The sequence below is a fragment of the Sparus aurata genome, chromosome 3, assembly GCF_900880675.1.
Source record: "Sparus aurata chromosome 3, fSpaAur1.1, whole genome shotgun sequence".
Classification (NCBI taxonomy): Eukaryota; Metazoa; Chordata; class Actinopteri; order Spariformes; family Sparidae; genus Sparus; species Sparus aurata.
In genome coordinates, this window is record NC_044189.1 from 14,971,367 (window position 1) to 14,988,792 (window position 17,426).

At 40.8% G+C, this 17,426-nt stretch overlaps 1 protein-coding gene across 2 annotated transcripts in view; it reads right to left on the bottom strand.

Moving 5' to 3' along the window:
* Positions 1-2,630: 2,630 nt before the first annotated feature.
* The window catches only part of tpd52 (tumor protein D52), a 21,548-nt gene continuing 6,752 nt past the window's right edge, over positions 2,631-17,426 (bottom strand). Inside the window, exons 1-6 of one of the 2 annotated variants that reach the window (XM_030412887.1) lie at positions 14,107-14,273; positions 9,548-9,678; positions 8,608-8,756; positions 6,852-6,953; positions 4,545-4,593; positions 2,631-3,629 (exon numbers count right to left, since the gene is read on the bottom strand). In XM_030412887.1, the coding sequence (XP_030268747.1) occupies positions 3,504-3,629; positions 4,545-4,593; positions 6,852-6,953; positions 8,608-8,756; positions 9,548-9,678; positions 14,107-14,230 (681 nt within the window). In that variant the 5' untranslated portion in view covers positions 14,231-14,273 and the 3' untranslated portion in view covers positions 2,631-3,503. Of the gene's footprint in view, positions 3,630-4,544; positions 4,594-6,851; positions 6,954-8,607; positions 8,757-9,547; positions 9,679-14,106; positions 14,274-17,426 lie in introns of those variants that run through there. The other variant, XM_030412886.1, reaches the window with a different exon arrangement.

Consider the following 17,426-nt stretch of genomic DNA (forward strand, 5'->3'; position numbering starts at 1 on the left):
ACACTTGATTAGACGTCACCTCGGGAAGCCAAAAAGCCTCAGAGCGATCTCTAAATGGAACATCGTCTCAGCAACAATATGGATGTAATTCGTGCCTTAAAGGACAAGTTCACCCAAAAAATTACAAATTTTTTTCTACTCTACTAAAGTCGAGGGAAGTTTCCTACAAAGTCCACCAAACTTTTCTGGGGTTTCAGACTGACTGACAATCAGACAACCTGACTTTCCATCGTCCTGAGGCTGAGCTGACGACAACCAATCTTTTATTTTAAGTTTATCATTTAGAAAAAAAGAAATCCCCAAAAAATTACACTTAAAGTAGACTTGCACAAAAGAAGTTCTCAGTTTCCGCTTGTAATTGATTGCTCCTCACGTCTCTCTTGCGCTTGTTGGATTATAAAAAGACCTCAAAACCCCCTGTTGGACTATGAGTAACTGAATTTCCCTGCCGTACATGAGCCATGCCGAAACTAAATTTGTTCTTCTGCTTTTGCCAGCACCTCAGACGGGGAGTTGGCATTTCTCTACAGGCTTTTACAGTAGACGTTGTTCAAGCCCCTGACAGCTTAATCATAAATGTTACTTTAGTTACATCTGTTGAAATCATTGGCAAACAAATCCCCCCAACTATCAAGTTTAGAGTTGTATCCTGACATCACCTCTTCCCAGTCATAACGACAAACAGACATTTCTCCTGTGAAATATCCCGAACTGTTTGGCGTAAGACTTCACATAAGCAAGAACATTTTGTTACTCTTATTTCCTCCTGAAACTGATCTCCTTGGGAGAGATCCACTAAATCTAACAGGCCCCAGTTGTTTTTTAACCATGACACAGTTCAGCAGGCTGGATTGAGAGAAATAAAGCCAGCAAGGTGTTGCTTCTGTTCGTGGCTGCCCTCTTGTGTCCAAGCGAGGTACTGCGGCGGAATAAAGGCGCTCTGTCCTCTGTCAGTCTCAGTTTCAACCAATGAACAAACAGTGATTTTATTTTCTTACCTTCCATTCAAAGGCGTCTTCCCACATCAGATGAACTGACACTGAAACACAACCGCCCGCCACATTTAAGGAACTCCCCCCCACCTTGCAGTCAAATAGGATTCCCCACCATCACCCCACCTTGTTACCTTGTTACATAAAGACTCATAATCAGGTTACTTCAGAGGTATTTTTAATTAAGAGTACATTTCTTCTCTCCGTGGTTCCAATTAACGAACAAACAAATCCTGTGTGTGTGAGTGCGAGTGTGTGTGTGTGTGTGTGACTCAATACAAATAAAACCCTCATGTCTCCGATAAAAAGGCTGTAATGAATTCTCCCACTGAACCAGGTCACGGCTGAAAAGGGATGTTACACGAGGACACGAGCTACTGCAGAACTGTTAGGAAAAAAATCCATTACATTGATGTTCACGGCTGTCGTCCACCAGCAGGGGAACAGTTGTAGCAGGCCGGTCCCGCCCAAACGCAGCAGAGGCGCGCTTACGTACCAGAGGAAAGTTCAAGTTTTATTCAACCACCATTAGTAGCCCTGTGCATATTAATCAACTTAAAAAAAAAACAAATGTCTGATGAGAGTAAAGGTCCAGTAGTTTAACAGATTTGAAGATAAAAACATAAGAAGCAGTGTGAGACTGTGAAGCCAACTCAAGAGAATTGAATGACTGTTAGAAAAGGTTTTTTGGTGTATATGAAGGCGGCATCTTCAGTAAATACTGTGTAAGATCCTGCAGTTTAACAAGACACAAAAAATAAGCAGATTTTGATCATTTTATCTGATTTCTAAATAACTTCTCAACACTAAAATTGGGACGTGACATGGCTCAGAGTCTCAGACGTGCTAGCAGCTCTGTGAGGTTGTATTCAGGCAAATGCTAACACACTGATGGCAAGTGAGTACATAAACCACGTTCGCCATTTTACCGTAGCTTATGCGAGTATGTGAACAAGCTAATCAGCCCTGGTGGGAATGTCATTAGCTTTACGATTATTTAATCATGAACGAAAGAATGAGAGAAGTTTAGACCTCGTGATTGTGCACAAATGACAAATATCCCCAAAGTTATTACAATTCATCCTCGTGGGCAACCAGCCAACAGACCAACCAGGAAGGCCAAGTACAGTGATGGCTAGGACGACAAGTAAAGGGATCCTCAAAGTTATTTTCTTAACTCATACTCTCGTATGAATGTTGGTACCAAATCTCATGGCAACAGTTGAGATATTTCAGCCTGGACTAAAGATCTGTAGAGCCACGAAGCTAGCATGGCTAAAAAAGGTAAATGTCAAAACTGTAAATCATAAAAAAAAATCTAAGTAGACCCACTGCTTTGTATAATTATTCTCTATCTACTTGACAAAATCACACCCAGTGGAGTCTCTTGCCTTGCTATCATCTGTGTTGCAGAAGTGGGTGGCGGAGGCTAGGTGTTACCTCCCACACATGAACAATGAACAAGTGTTTAAATATTGACTCTGGCTCTGGAAGAGACACATCTCTTTCACTCTCACCTCGGGTCAAGGCTGAACCTTGACTGTGTGTTTGCTCTGCCTCTGTTCTGCTGATCTTGGCTGTTTTCCTGTAACTATCTAAGCGTGCAGATCCTTTTCTGACAGACTCTTAACAATGGAATAGGGGATGTTTTGTTGTTTTTTATTCTCAGTGTGTTTTTCAAAATACCAGCTTTGGAGTCGTGAGACTCTGAATCAGTAGTTCACCAACGTGTTGTACATACATGACACAAAAAGGCATACATTCATGTTCTGAACACAGTGTTAAGACTATTTTACGATTGTGTGGTGTCCTGATATGAATATAATGAAGAAAACGGACATCAGATTGGCCCCACAATGTAAACCTTTAGTAAACCAACAATGGCCCCAAAACAGAGGCAAAACAAGTGCTAATAATAATAATAATAACTCTAGTATACAACAAGGGCCATGCAGAAGCAATAAGCCAACAACTCCCTGGCTAATATAGAAAGAAAAAAAACTTTAAAAGTGTAAATCCTTCTCTAATCAACTTCATAACTGTAAGTTGTTCTGTATTAGTGCAATTTTCTACACTCAAACAAACACAACATGTGAAACAGTGTTAATATGATGAAGAGAAAATAAACTAGGAGCACATTTGGCATCTGAGCTTTGCCGGTTAGACAAAAGGCAGAGAGATAAGGAGTGCAGGAGGAAGAGGAAAGCCATATGGTGGGGGGAGATTCCTCCCACAGCGAGTCAGAACAGCCTCGAAAAAATATTCAATCGGCACGAGACCACATGCCCGCCATCCCATGCTTTCAGTTTCCACACCAGTTAACACGTGAGCGCGCGTGTCAGACAAAAAAGACCGGAACAATTAGATCACAAGGGAGGATGGGGTAAGTCGTTTCTTTCCAATAAAGGGAGACTGTCACACAAAAGTTTAAGAGGTGAGTGTTGGCGGTCCAGGGGTTAGAGGGTCAAGTGTGGAGGGGCGGCGGGGAGGTCAAGAGGGGTTACGCAGGTCTCAGTTCATCGGCGTCTCCTGGGTGGGCGAGCCTTCGGGCTGACTGAGCAAAGACTCGGTGGTGGTCAGACTGCCTTCGTCCAGGTTGCCAGGGTTAGTGGTGGACGGTGATGGACTTATCTTGGTCTGAAGAAGCAGGATGAACAATAATCTAATTACTGACTCATGACCAATGTACATAATGTGATGTGTATACACACACGCACACACACAAAACCACAAGGAAACTAAATTTAAAATTAAAATCTGTGATAAAATATCCCAAACTCAAGCTTCACTCCAAACAGTTAATGTAAAAAACATTAACACAAAATGTTCCTCTGTTAAGAAGCTGTTTTGCTTGTGAATCAATTAACTTTTGAAAGAGGACAAATGAAAAGTTGAATTTATTAGCAATTAAATGCAAACTAATGCTATTAAAAAAACGGAGAAATTCAGCTACTTTGGTCTCATTTGGTCTGGTATGACCGGTAGCTAATGCTGACTAACTTTAGCTGACTTTATATACTGGAGATATTTCTGTATAACTGTTTTCTCTAGATAAGATTGTTCATCTTTATGACTTTGTGCTACTGTGACACATACAAATTATGCTTATGAAGACTAGGAAATATTGAAAAAATGCATACAGTTTCTGTGCTTTTATTCTATAGTGACCACTTGTTCAAACAAATGTCACATATTCTCACTTTAACTGTTGATAAATAAATATTCAAAGGTGAAGTCCTCTTTTTATCACCACTGAGCTAATGAACTGTCTGTGACCTCTAGGTTTACTGGAGAAAGCTATAAATGGAAATATCACATATTACTGATCGAAAGCGTTAAGCTATTTTAAAAATACCTGACAAGGTCAATACACTTCCCTGATCTGCTAAAGGGCAACATCAGAGTAAATAACACTTAACTACACAAATACAATGGTAAAAAAAAAGTCCTAATAAGTATAAGTTCAGGATCATAGGCCCGTTCTTTACACAGTCCTGGCCTTCAACACACTACCAGAAAGTGTGGCCACTTGTCCTGTTTGTAACAAGTTACCTTCAAAGTCTCCACTCTCTCCTCAATTGACTTGAAAGTTTGTGCCTTCCTGCGAAAGAAAAACACAGAAGACCAGATCAGAGAGCAACCGACAGGGTTTGAATATATCTGACAGGCTTATAAACTCTGCTAAAAGTTTGGGTAAGTGGAGATGCAGATAACAAGTCACCCCTTACAGGAACAAGGAGCAGGAGACTCGCTGTATTCACACCTTTAAAAAGGTCACTGCTATCGGATACTCTGAACAGACAATGACGGTGACCTCATTCTATTCTGTTCTACTGAAAAGGTGCTAGGAGGTGTTGGTTTTCATGAGAGTGCAGAATGATGAGTATTAGAGGAAGCAACAGCCAAAATATTTCTGTAAAATACCAGTTTGTAACATGAAGAATAGTTGTGTTTGATGCATGCAACTCCGAATACAGACTTAAAAAAAAAACATTTAAAGAGAGGTTTGATTCCCCAGAAACACAGATGGATACTTACATTTTTAAAAATATTTGTGTTGGCTATAGGTCAGACTGGTTTGCTTTAACGTAACTTATGTCACGTTTTGAAGTGGTAACCTCACATATATCTGAAATGATTGTTTTAGCCTGTGGACAGACAATTAATCAGCACAGAACAAAAAACAAAAAAATCAGTGGACAGGACTTCAATGAGCTTTTCTAAAAAAACAACCAGCGGAGTGGTTGTTGAAGGCGGGCTTATCGATGCTGTATCTGGTTCGTAAGATATGTTTCATCTCCATACCATTTTTCAAGAATTGTTCCTAAAAAGCTTTAACAAAACAGAAGTCTGCTCTTGGCAACTCGGAGGTTCAAACGTTTGACCTTTTTCATACAATTCTATTACATGAAAAAAAAACATCTCTGAAGCCAAGCAAATGTCTCTCATCTCCAGCTTTGACTTTTTTCATGTTTTAATGGTAGGTCAGAGGGCACCACTGGTTCGGGTCTCCTTACCTTAAGACAGGCATACTAGCCGAGTGCGGCACTGAGCGCACACTATCCGACAGCATTATGGAGAAGAAAGTGGCATTAGAGGACATCTTAGAACAGCAAAGACAGTTTTACACAGAGAGAAGAAGAGAACGAGGCAGGCATTCAGTACAAAGCTTTGTTTATTCCGCTATATGTTCAATGAATGGGTATTCTAAGTGCATAAATCCTATAAATCCTGCTTTATCCAATTAAGATCGATTGTGTATTAACACAGTGGGTGTGTGCTAATCCTGTGTATAAAGGGGGGGTATCTTATCATTAACACACACAAAACGCCCACAAGGCATGCAGATACTCACACACTCATACACACACACACACACACACACACTTTGACCCATGTGAGGTCGCTCTTCACCACCCCACCCCCAAACCGGCTCTGTGTTGAGGCTCATCCGCGAGGCTGCATTTCTCAGCACACTGGTGCTTTGAGGGGCCTAATAATCTTGTTTGCAGCTCAGTAATCCGGAGAGAAGAAGGATGACGGGGGAGAAGACGGATTAGGACCTGGGCGGGGGTGTCAACGGAAGCTATATCACAACTGGAACAATCTGTTGTCGGTAATTTAAGCTTTATTTAGGCAGGAAATAATAACAATAATCCATTGTTAGATATAAGAAGAGGCTTCAAAAGCAAGACAGAAAGTCAATCCGTTAGATCTATAGCTACCATATGAAACAACTTCCACGAATAAGGTCGAAGACAACAGAGACAGCTGGCAGCTTTTCACTGTAATGTGATTAGGATGGACATTTAAAGATCGTAAGTGGTAAAACTGGTGAGCGATGGAGGAACCTTATGGTGTTTTCATATTAGACAGGAAACCTAAACAAGGACACAAAACACTATTTGCTGAGTAACACACAATAAAATGTCATCACGCATAATGAAATAGACAGGAGGTAAGGAAGTTAGAGGGAAATTGGAAATATTGAGAGATGCACGGACGATGGCAGCCATATATTACATAAAAAACTCAATTGCTTTTTTTTTTTATCGTTTTTTTTTTTTTTTTAGCTTTACTGCATAAAACACCCATCACCAAAAATTAATTCAACAGTATTGGGGGAGAAAGTGTGGGTTTTGGATTAAGAGCAGCAGACTTTGAGACAATCACTGCCCACTGCCCTTTCTACCATTTAGCAACAAAAACATAGTTCCGCATACCCACCCTCCTTCCTAATGACGATTTGGAGATCTTTGGGCATTTTGTAGGAAATAAATGTTGAGGTAACTCAGGTAAGCAGTAGAATACTTTGAAGTTACTGTATATACTATCGCGCTGATCTCCTGTCTGACTGACCTGACATCCTCAAGCTTCTTGCTGATGGCTGAGCCCACATTGGAGAACGCTGCCGTGGCCTTCAGACTCGCCTGAGACAGCGTTTCAGAGGTCCTTCTATAGCTGAAAGAGAGAACGAGAGACACTAAGCGAGGGAGAAGTAATGGGCAGCGGACAGAGAGGATATAAGAGTGATGAAAAGAATCAGAGATCAAAGACTGCAGAGAGGCACCGACACACTTCACTGTCTGTCATTTTAAAAAGCCTGACAGCATCAGAATGCTGCCCATTTCCTCTACATGAAACCTATCAAACTGTTTCACACAAATGGGTTGTCTGGACCACTGACATTTTTTCCCCTCGTTGTTCAGAGGAGAAACCAAATCTCAACAGTGCTGTCAGTTAAAGTTTTCAGATACCAAAAAAAAACACAAAATCAGACAAGCAGAGAATCAGCACATAGCCGTGATTAGGGATGTCACGATTACTCGATTTCACAACTAATTGCGGTATTAAGCGCTACGATTAATTGATCGTAACGTTTCCTGAACACCGTCAGAAAATATTTTGCCGGAACCATAGTTAAGGGCACCTCAAACGGAACAAAAACAAAGTTACGCAACACCGTAGTGTTGCCGCCGGTTGCCGCGCCCACGTGTGTTGCTTTGTTTTGGTCCCTGCAAGTTGCAGAAGAGAAGCGTACCTGTGGGAAAATGGCAGAAGAGTTATTCCCCCCGACCAAACGTGTTAAATCAGCTGTTTGGGAATATTTTGGATACAGGAAGAACGATCAGGGTGTCGTTTAAGAGGACGGCTTGCCAGCATGTAAATCATTGCAGTCACAGGAGGAAACACATCTAATATGTTTCACCACCTGCGGGACAACCACCCGACTTTGTATGCCAAAATAAAGGTAAATACACAGTAACATTAAAATACGTCAATGTTTTCCTAACGTTGCATTGAATAAGTAGGAAATTAAATGTTAAAGTGTCATTTGCAATTAATTGTGTACGAGTGCGACACGGGTTCGCCTTTCAGTGCAGCGTGAGGTCGATCGCTTTTTTTTTTTTTTTAGTCGGACAGTCTCACTGTCAGTGTGCAGTGACGTGTAGAAGAAAACGCCATGTAGTCAAGGTCCTCACTCAGTCAGTGAACATTTAGCTTACCTCCTTTTGCTTTCTCCCATCTGTGCATAAACGTTGGGCTTGTGCTTCCAGCTCGATCCAGTGCTTGTACACTTGTGCTTCTAGTCCGTTTTATGTTTTACTAATTTGTTTATGTCATTGTAATTTAAACATAAAATAAATTAACATAAATAATAGATACGTTTCATATGTGGCCACATAAAATTATACAAATGATTAAAACAATTAAAAATAAACGTAAACATCTGGTATAGATGACAATTGATGACTTTAATAATTTAAACAATTCTCCTGGGGGATTAATGATTGGTCCTATATAAATAGACACTTAAATATACAAATACAAATATTGGTTACTTGACTTTGTTGCTATATATTTTTGTGATGTTGGCATCAAAAGATAGCAATAAAGAAAACTTTAAGACCTTCAAGGAGTGTTCACGTGATTTTACATATGAATGGAGTTGTGAAATCAATCAACGCATAATAATCGTGATTATCGTAATATCGTGATAAATTCTCTGACAATAATCGTACTAAGGAAAACTGTAACCGTGACATCCCTAGCCGTGATGCATACGCTGGAAAAATGGTGGACTATAAAGCTGTTGGCTTAATATGAAGCTTACGCAGAGGAGGTGGTGACATCCTGCCAGGTTTTGGAGATGTTTTGTTTCAGCTCATTGAGCGTTGTGATGCCCAGCTTCCTCTTAATGTCTGCCAACTGCTTCTCCTTGGCTGCCAGCACCTGGGTGAGAGTCTGGACCTCATCCTCAACCTGCACACACACACACACACACACACACACACACACACGTAAACGTAAATGTGAAGTGATACATTCACATATGAACATTTCATAGGCTGTGTACCATATTAACAAATCTTAAAAAAAAAAAAAAAAGTGTCATATCCTGTCCATATGACATGTTTATGATCTGACATTCATATCAGGATGTTGAGGGGATGGGGACAGAATAAAGTTGAGCCAATGACCGCATTTTACATTCGTGTGAAACTACTACTGGATATTTTTTTTGTGTGGAGACATTTCCAGCTGTGTTTGTGGTGACCAAAAATAGGTATTTTAAGCCAAAACATAATCTTTACCTAACCCTAGCCTTGCAGTTTTTGTGCATATACCATAGGTACAGCATTATCATAAAATGAAAAAGAAAACTGAGCCTAAAAGGCACAAAAAGTAGCAACATACAAAATGGAAATGGTTTCATTCATGTGATTTGTGGAAACATTCATTGCCAGCATTTATTCTGGCGACTGGGTTGCACAATCATGTTAAAGGAGCAGCTGGAAATATTGGAAAGAATGGAAAGCAATAAGCAAGGGGTTCAACGAGGGACCTGAAATGAGCATGTCTTTGTTTGGAAGGCAAAAAGAACTAAAATGTAAAGACAGCCTGGCCTTGTTTGAAAATAAAATCATACATTATACATGTACGAGGTAACTGCAGTCGCAAAAACAGCAACTAAAGTGGAGCGTGCATATTGTATTGATAAAATAAAAACTCTTTGAACCATGACCCATCTGATCCCCGATCTGTCTCCTGACCTTGACCAACTCTTCCTGTAGCTCCCGCCGCTCCTCATCTGTCATGGTGGGGGGCGGGGGAGGTGGACCGACAGACGTCACTGCATCTTCACCCATTTCTGGGAGTGAGTCGGATGGATGCTGCTGGGAACCTGTGAAATACATTTTTTTTCAAAATGCTGAGACACACCCATACATCCTCTCACTTGGCAAGTCATGTGCATCTGCTATGATGCTGCAGGATGACCGTCTAATCTTTTGTCATTCTAAAGACATATAGGTGCCCACGTCCCAGTGAACAAGTGGTGTTAGAGAGGAGGTTGGTGTTGGTTGTCAAAAGTCGAGCTGGTATGCTGTTACTCAGGAGGGTGAGGAGAAGAGAGGAAGCTGGTTGGAGAGGAATCAGAGAGTAAGACTACGAGAATTAAGGGTGCTAAATATGCTGTTTGATGAATGGTTGTAGTAGCCAAGAGGGAAAATCTTTTCATGATCCAAAACACAAGCTTTCATTCCTACTGTACCTTCTCCCTCACACACACACACACACACCGCATACAGTATATCGTGTCTTTGATGTTGCCATCGCTAAGCCCAGCAGGAGCAGCAGTGCATCAATAATACAAAGAACTTTCTAGATGGAGACATCCTGGGCTCAGACAGCGTGAGAGAACACAAGAGCTTAGGGTTTGTAGGATCTGTCAGTCAAAAGGACAATCGAGTGAGGATGTTCTGGGCCACAACAGAGCCGAGCCTCTGAGGTAGTTTTTCTTTGTGTCTGGTCTTTCCAAGAATTTTTAACGATTCAGGGTGAAAGTAAAGAAAAAACAGAAACAAGACAAAGACATGGTAGTATTAAAAAAAAAAGAAAAAAAAAAGAGTTGAATAAAAAAGTGTGCTTTTTTTCTTTCTTGCCGAGAGTTGGATGCCAAGATTGATAATACTCTCATGCCTGTCAACGCCAGCAACTCATTAGCTTAGCATAAAAACTTGAAACTAGGGGAAAAGGTAACAAATCTGCATCAGCATCTCTAAAGCTCAGTAAGTTATATCTCATTGGTTTAATTGGTACAAATAAATAAAACTAAATGTGAGGCTTTTAGGTAACCAGCGAAGACTCCGGAAAGTCACTGCACCCGGTGACGAGGTAGTCCAACATACAAGCGTCCACAACAGCAACAACTTTTAATTTTGACACTTGAGTTTTTGTACCGATCAAACAAATGATAAAATATTGTGTTAATTACTTAGCTTCAAAGGAGCTAGTAAGTGGATGTTGTCACTTGGAAAGAGCAAAGCTAGCCGTTTCCCCCTGTTTCCAATATTTATGCTAAGCTAGGCTAACAGCCAGATGGCTGTTGGTTAATATTTAACACCCAGACATTAGCGTGCTACCATAACTCCAAATATTACTCTCTGCAAGAAAGCAAATTAAGTGTTCTCCCCAAAATGTCAGCTATTGAAGTCACATTCAGATTAGCAAACACACGTCTAGACATTACCACAGATGCAGGTCTCACATCTTTATCTGTCACGCTGAACCAGCTGAAACATGACACTGAACAACCCTGTAATTGTGGTGGAGATATTAATCTGAATGATAATCAGTTTAAAACCAAAGGCTGTTAATCTTCCTCTACAATTGCTGGTGTGGAACCTCAATATAATGATAAAATGACTTCTTTCAGGTTACATTAGCTAGACCAACTCATTGAGGCAAAACATTTGAAGTCATTGATTTAACCCATACTCTCTTTGTTCATAAAGTCTAGCTGAAAGTTTTAAGACTGTTTCACCTCGGACCACGCCCAACATCACTGATGGATGTGGTAAGAATAGTCTTTCCATCCCACGATGCTGCACCCTAAAATATCTTCTTCTTTTTTTTTCCCTCAGTGAACCGCACATCCTCTCCTCCCACCTCATTCCTAACACTCTCTCATGTCACAACCCAATACTCCCAATACTTTTAAAATATTTTAACTAAGACAGGCTGTTTGTCCTGGACAGAGATACCAACTTCACAGGATTCTAGCAACGTTACTCCCACAAAGACCACCGCGGAACATCCTCGCTGTCTGGAGAGCCGCTTGTGGGATGGCAACATTTCTCAGCCTTCCAATCACATGGTGTTAACATAAGCTCAGGACTGGACGCGCATTAATTAATACTGGGGGAATAAGAAGGGCTGATTGGATGAATCTCAAGTGGAAATATTTATATTTCAAGAAGACAGACAAGATTAAATAAAAAATCAGAACATCATTTAACAGAGGAAATGGAGGCGGGGCTTTACAGTAATTAAGTGTGAAGACAGAGTGGAAATTCTCCTTACAGCCTTCAGCCTTGAAACCACCCCCACTGTTCCTCTGAAGCGTTACACTTCATCTGCCCTCAGGCTTGTTTTCCTCTCATATCGTCCTCACTCGACTTGTATTCAACCTCTCCTCGCATTACTGGTGATACAGCAGTGACAGTGGCTCACACACACTCACACAGACAGACACACACACACAGAATATAGAGATATGCACCTGCCTTTAGTGACAGAATTGTGTAATGGACACTTCCCCTTGTCGCCACCAGAAAAAAAAAAAATCCAACTCCTTTTTATAACCTACGGTATGCTGCTCAGGAGTTTCGTAAGATTACAGTGAATATCCAGGACCTCCCCGGCGTGAGAATAACAGGCTCTGAGTTATCAGGCCAAGTTGTATTATACATTCCTGCAGGCAGCGGTGTGTGTTCTGTGTTAGCGTGGCAGTAGCTTTGTATGCAGTGAACGTATGCCATAGCGGTGTGTGTCCATGAGTATGACCTGTGGGCCAGGAGAGACACAGACAGAGAGGGAGAGAGATAAAGAGGGAAGTTTGGATGTGGGTGTAAGCAGAAGTTTGGCCTGCTTTACCAAACTGCATACCCACCCACATCACCGCCCTACCCTGGTGCTTCAGCTCATTTCCCTCTTAGACTAAGAGCTATATATGTTCTTCTCCACGACCACGTTACCCAAACTACTCAAGGTGTAAAGGGTTCAAGGTTCATTTATTTATCATTTTACATCACCAAGTGCTTTCAGGCTACATCAAAGAAAGCTATTGTATACAGTGGCTTGTGATGCAAGCAAGGCTGTAAAGCTGAGGCATGCCGGAAACAATTAAACATTTACTGCCAGTGTAGGATTTCTTTTGTAATAACTAGTCAAAGCAAAGTTCTACAAATGTTTATGTCCACTGAACTAATGTTGCGTTACGTATGTTACAAAGCATCTCGACCCCTGGGACACGTTTACTCAGTGTTCCTTCCTCAGACCAAAATCCAGAAGCAGCTTTTAGCTGTCTTGCTCCCTAACCTCGGAGAAAGCTTCTTGAATACCTGAGGTCTGCTGAAGCCATCAGCTTATTTAAATTGGGGCTTCAAACATCACTGCTGAGTTTTTGTTTTTGATTCAATACAATTTTAGTGTTCAACACATTTCCGCTAAACTTGGATGAAAAGATCCCATGAACTTTTGGGATCCGGATAAAGAGACAGATCCAAAAAATCTTTTTACTTTCTCCAACATTTCAGGATTTATAACTGTATGGTATGGAGGTGTGCGCTCTACTGACTGCTATTCTAGATGTCAACGACATCTCTATGCCCTGTAAACAGTTTCAACTGCCTTTTGTCTAAATGGTGCCAAAAAAATTTGACAGCTAAATTAAAATTACTACTTTGTTATTACGAATAAGCCACTTTTGATGTCTAAAAGCAGGACCAAGTAAGATGGCATGGATAGATGACTTCCTCTAGTCCTTGATTTCAGTATAATACAGCCTTACTTTATGAAAGTAAAAAACGAAAGGCTGACCCACAAACAAAACATATTTTTTGTGTATAAATACAATCATCCATGCCTCCGTAAACCATAAAAAAACAATTTTATATTTTTCTGATACAGTGTGAAAAGACACAAACAAAACAGTCAGCTCAAGCCAAGTCACACTGGATTTGTTATGAAGGAATTTGTGTCTCTCCAATCCAAACTCAGCTGACAATGATGATAAGTTCTCCCTGATTCATTGGACTAGAGGGATAATTAAATTTTGTTTGTAGACAACAAGGGTGGAGACATCACATCAGCTGGTCCTGACATACTGTACCATATGATCTTGACTTATCCAACACATCAAAATGTGATCCAAAGTACTACACGAGTGTGTAGCAGATTGTGCGCAACCAATTCTGCGATGACAATCATAACCAGAGTATAAAATGAATCTCATTTAGATAAAGATTTTCTAAAAAAGAAATTACAAATATAAAATGAAATAGTAATAATAATATAATAATATCTAATAATTCATCATTAATCATTATCATTCTCAATATTATCGAGTGTGAAAACTGAATGAAAATAAAACGGAAAGTGGTAAATGCTGCTCTCACACAGAGCTTTGTGTTCCCCCAGATTCTTCCCGTCAAATGAACCAAAGCCATGTTTTGTCTTTTTGCGCGCGCGCACACACACACACACACACACACACACTCACACTCTTCATGTCCTCCGCCCAGCCTCTCCCTTTCCTCCTTGTGTTTACCTCTGGTTTTGACAGCTGGCGAGCTAGGCGGTGTGTCGCTGTAGGCCGGCGAGAGGTAGAGGTAGTTGGTGTTGACTCCTTGTTCAAAGTCAAATGGAGAGTGGTACTCCTCCAGGGGCTCCATGTTCACAGCTTGTAGTGTGTTGTTGGTTAGAGTGACCACCAACTCCCTACGACCTTCACCACTACCTACGCACAAACAGCCAAGCGCTGATTGACTGCATGTGATCCTAGCGCGTGCTGCCTCTGTGAGTCCTTCTCTGCGGCGTCCTGGACTTCTGTGTGTGTGACAGAGAGAGAGACACACAATATCCGAGTGCGTGTGCGAAGGTGGGAGGAGGTTTTGTATTGGCTTTCAGGTAGTCAGAAGTTTAGAATGAGAGTACAGTGGCGCCGGTTTTCCGTTTGTTTCTGCAGCAGGCCAAGACACTGTGAACTCGCTGCTCCTTTCTTGCTGTTAATAAGTTACCTGTGCCATCAAGCAGCTGTTGCATTAGGTACACACACACTCTCCACACACACCCTCCCTCTCCGTCTCGAATGTAATCCCACAGGTAAATTCTCAGTCCATCCTTCACACATCCATTTCCGCAATCAGTGCTGTTGTAAGGTGCTCTCCACTGTTAGCAGAGCTGGCGCTGTGGCGATACTGTGTGACACTCCGGTGTCGATACTCTCGGGTCTCTCTGTCAATTCTCTCCCTCCCTCACTTTCCATCACCAAGCCTGTCATCCAAGGAGGGAATAAAACAGGTCCCATTTGTGTGGGCTGGTCACGTGATATGTGTCTGTGAGGAGGGGCATTAGATGAAAAGCATAATCTGCAGTGTCCCAGATTACAGCGAAGCTCTAATCCAGGGTGGCCGGTCCAGCTTGGGGCAGCAGTAATGCTAGTCAGCTATAAGGGGAGAGGACGCCAGAGGCTACACTTGGTATTGTGTGTTCTTAAGAGAAAGTGCTCGCTGTGTGGTAAAGAAAGCATGTACGTGTACATTTCATGGGCTACTGTGTGTTTGTGTTTTCAAAGAAGGGCTGCAACTATCAATCTGATTATTTTGTCGATTTATCGACTGGTGCATCAAACGTCACCAAACGAAAAAGCAAAGGGTTAAGTTATCAACCGGTTATTTCAATAGTTGCAAATTAATTTTCTGTTGAAGGCGAAATACCTAAGAATCAGCCACCATGAATTCATTCTTCCAAACAAATCTGGTTTGTTTACTCCTCTATGACACCATACTGAATATCTTTGTGTTGTGAACAAAACAAGATGTTTGAGGACGTCATCTTAGGCTTTGGGAAACAATGATGAACATTTTTTAACCATTTTTTTGACCAAACAACTCTACAACAAAATCTACAGCTTAATCCCCAATGAAAATAATCTTTAGTCGCTGTCCCAGTCACATGAAATTATATTTACTCAGATGTAGGCATGGAAAGCTACATGCTTGATCTGTATGAAGTACAGTAGATATAATCACCAAACCACATACAACACCAATCCAATATTTTTCAGGGAGGAATTCAAGCTGCATAAAGAGAGCCAACATGTATGAATAGGTTTCATGTCTCATTTCATTCAAAGACATTCATGCAGTTTGAATAGAAAGAGGGCATCTCAGTGTGTGCACGCACCTGCTGATACTCTATGGCTGCAGGGAAGTGGAAAAGCCGCCTGGTGACATTCCAGCACTAATCTGAAGACGGAGGATGTAGATGCTATCAAATATTTAAAAAAGCTATTTAAACAGCCTGAAGTTTGAAGGGAGGTAGAATGCCAATGAGAAAAAGTGAGAGTAGAGGAGCTATAGAATCAGGATTACTGTGAGATTACAATGAGAAGATGGAATGTAAATGTAGATTTGCTCTAGGCTATTCTAGTAAATGTTTTGACAGAGCACTAGGTGGCAAAATGCAGACAGAAAAAAGCTCTGGTTGAAATGAGAGCAAATCAAGCACCGACACAAAGTCTATGTCCATAAAGTCAGTAAATGGTGTTGTGACCAATATGATATTAGGTGGCTCAATTCACTTATCGAATATATCGAATATCGGATATTGAACCGACATAACTGATCCATGAGTTGATCCAGATTCCACAGTCCTATTGAGTGATTGTTAGTTTGTTATTGCAATCTTTGAAATACCCTTGTATTATTCTTGTGAACTTGGGTAGAAATCTACTTTTTACTTGATAATGCTTCACAGTTCACTTTTCAAAAGATTAAAAGAGGCTGCCATAGGAATTTGCTCTTATACATCTGGTTGATACATACTGTGGAAGACTATGACATACACCTTAAATAAAATCTTCTGGAAAACATTTACATTTGATGCATATTTGTGTATTTTTGGTTCCTTTAATAAGTAGGGCTTTGTGGCTGACTACAGCATTATGTCAGTTTACACATAATACCAACAAGAACAACCATATTATCAGTGGAAATAATAATATTCAAGCAAAAAAAGCTCTGCTATCAGTATTAGTATCAGTGCTGGCAAATATCCAAATTCAGGTATTGGAATAAGATCATAACTAGAAAAAAGGTGGATTGGTACATCTCTATCAGTAACCTCCATTTGAAACAACTGCATTTTGACTTGGGACATTGGACTAAGGTAAATGAAAGCAGCTAATCCTCACAAAAACAAAAAAAAAAATGCCTGAAAATCTTCTCATCTGTACAAAACAGCACACTGTGTACATAGTTCCCATCCATGCGTTCATGCGATCTTCAGGAAATTCTCTGCATTAAGTCAGAGGGACTGGGTGTCGTCCTGGAACTACTGACTATGTTAACGTGAAGAGACTGGAGCTGCATACTAGTGTAACTATTTTCAAACACATCATGATGGAAGTGATTCTGTTCTATATAAATCACTCGGCTCAAGCAATGCTAACATGCCAGGCAAACTCCTTTAACTGTGCTGTGCCCATGATCTGCAGAGTCAGGCTTCACTGGACCGTACAAGGTCAGCCCAGCAAGTGACACACATACAGTCATTCATCCCAAACTATCAAGTATCAACACACACACAAACACACACACGTACACAAATAAGCCCACATCAAGGACAATCAATCCTCCTCAACATACTTACTTTTTGTCAAGAAGAAACCAAATTTAGTTTTTGATTGACGTATTTAACAATGCCACATACTCATGCACACATGAGCCTTAAAAACTACTTCATCCTAGGCTGCATTGTTCTGAGATTAATACAGTTGCAAAATGTTTATGAATGGTGAGGTAAATGAAACTGGTGCTCTTTAAATCTTAGTTTAGACCCTTCATAAATTCCACTCTTCAGCCCTCT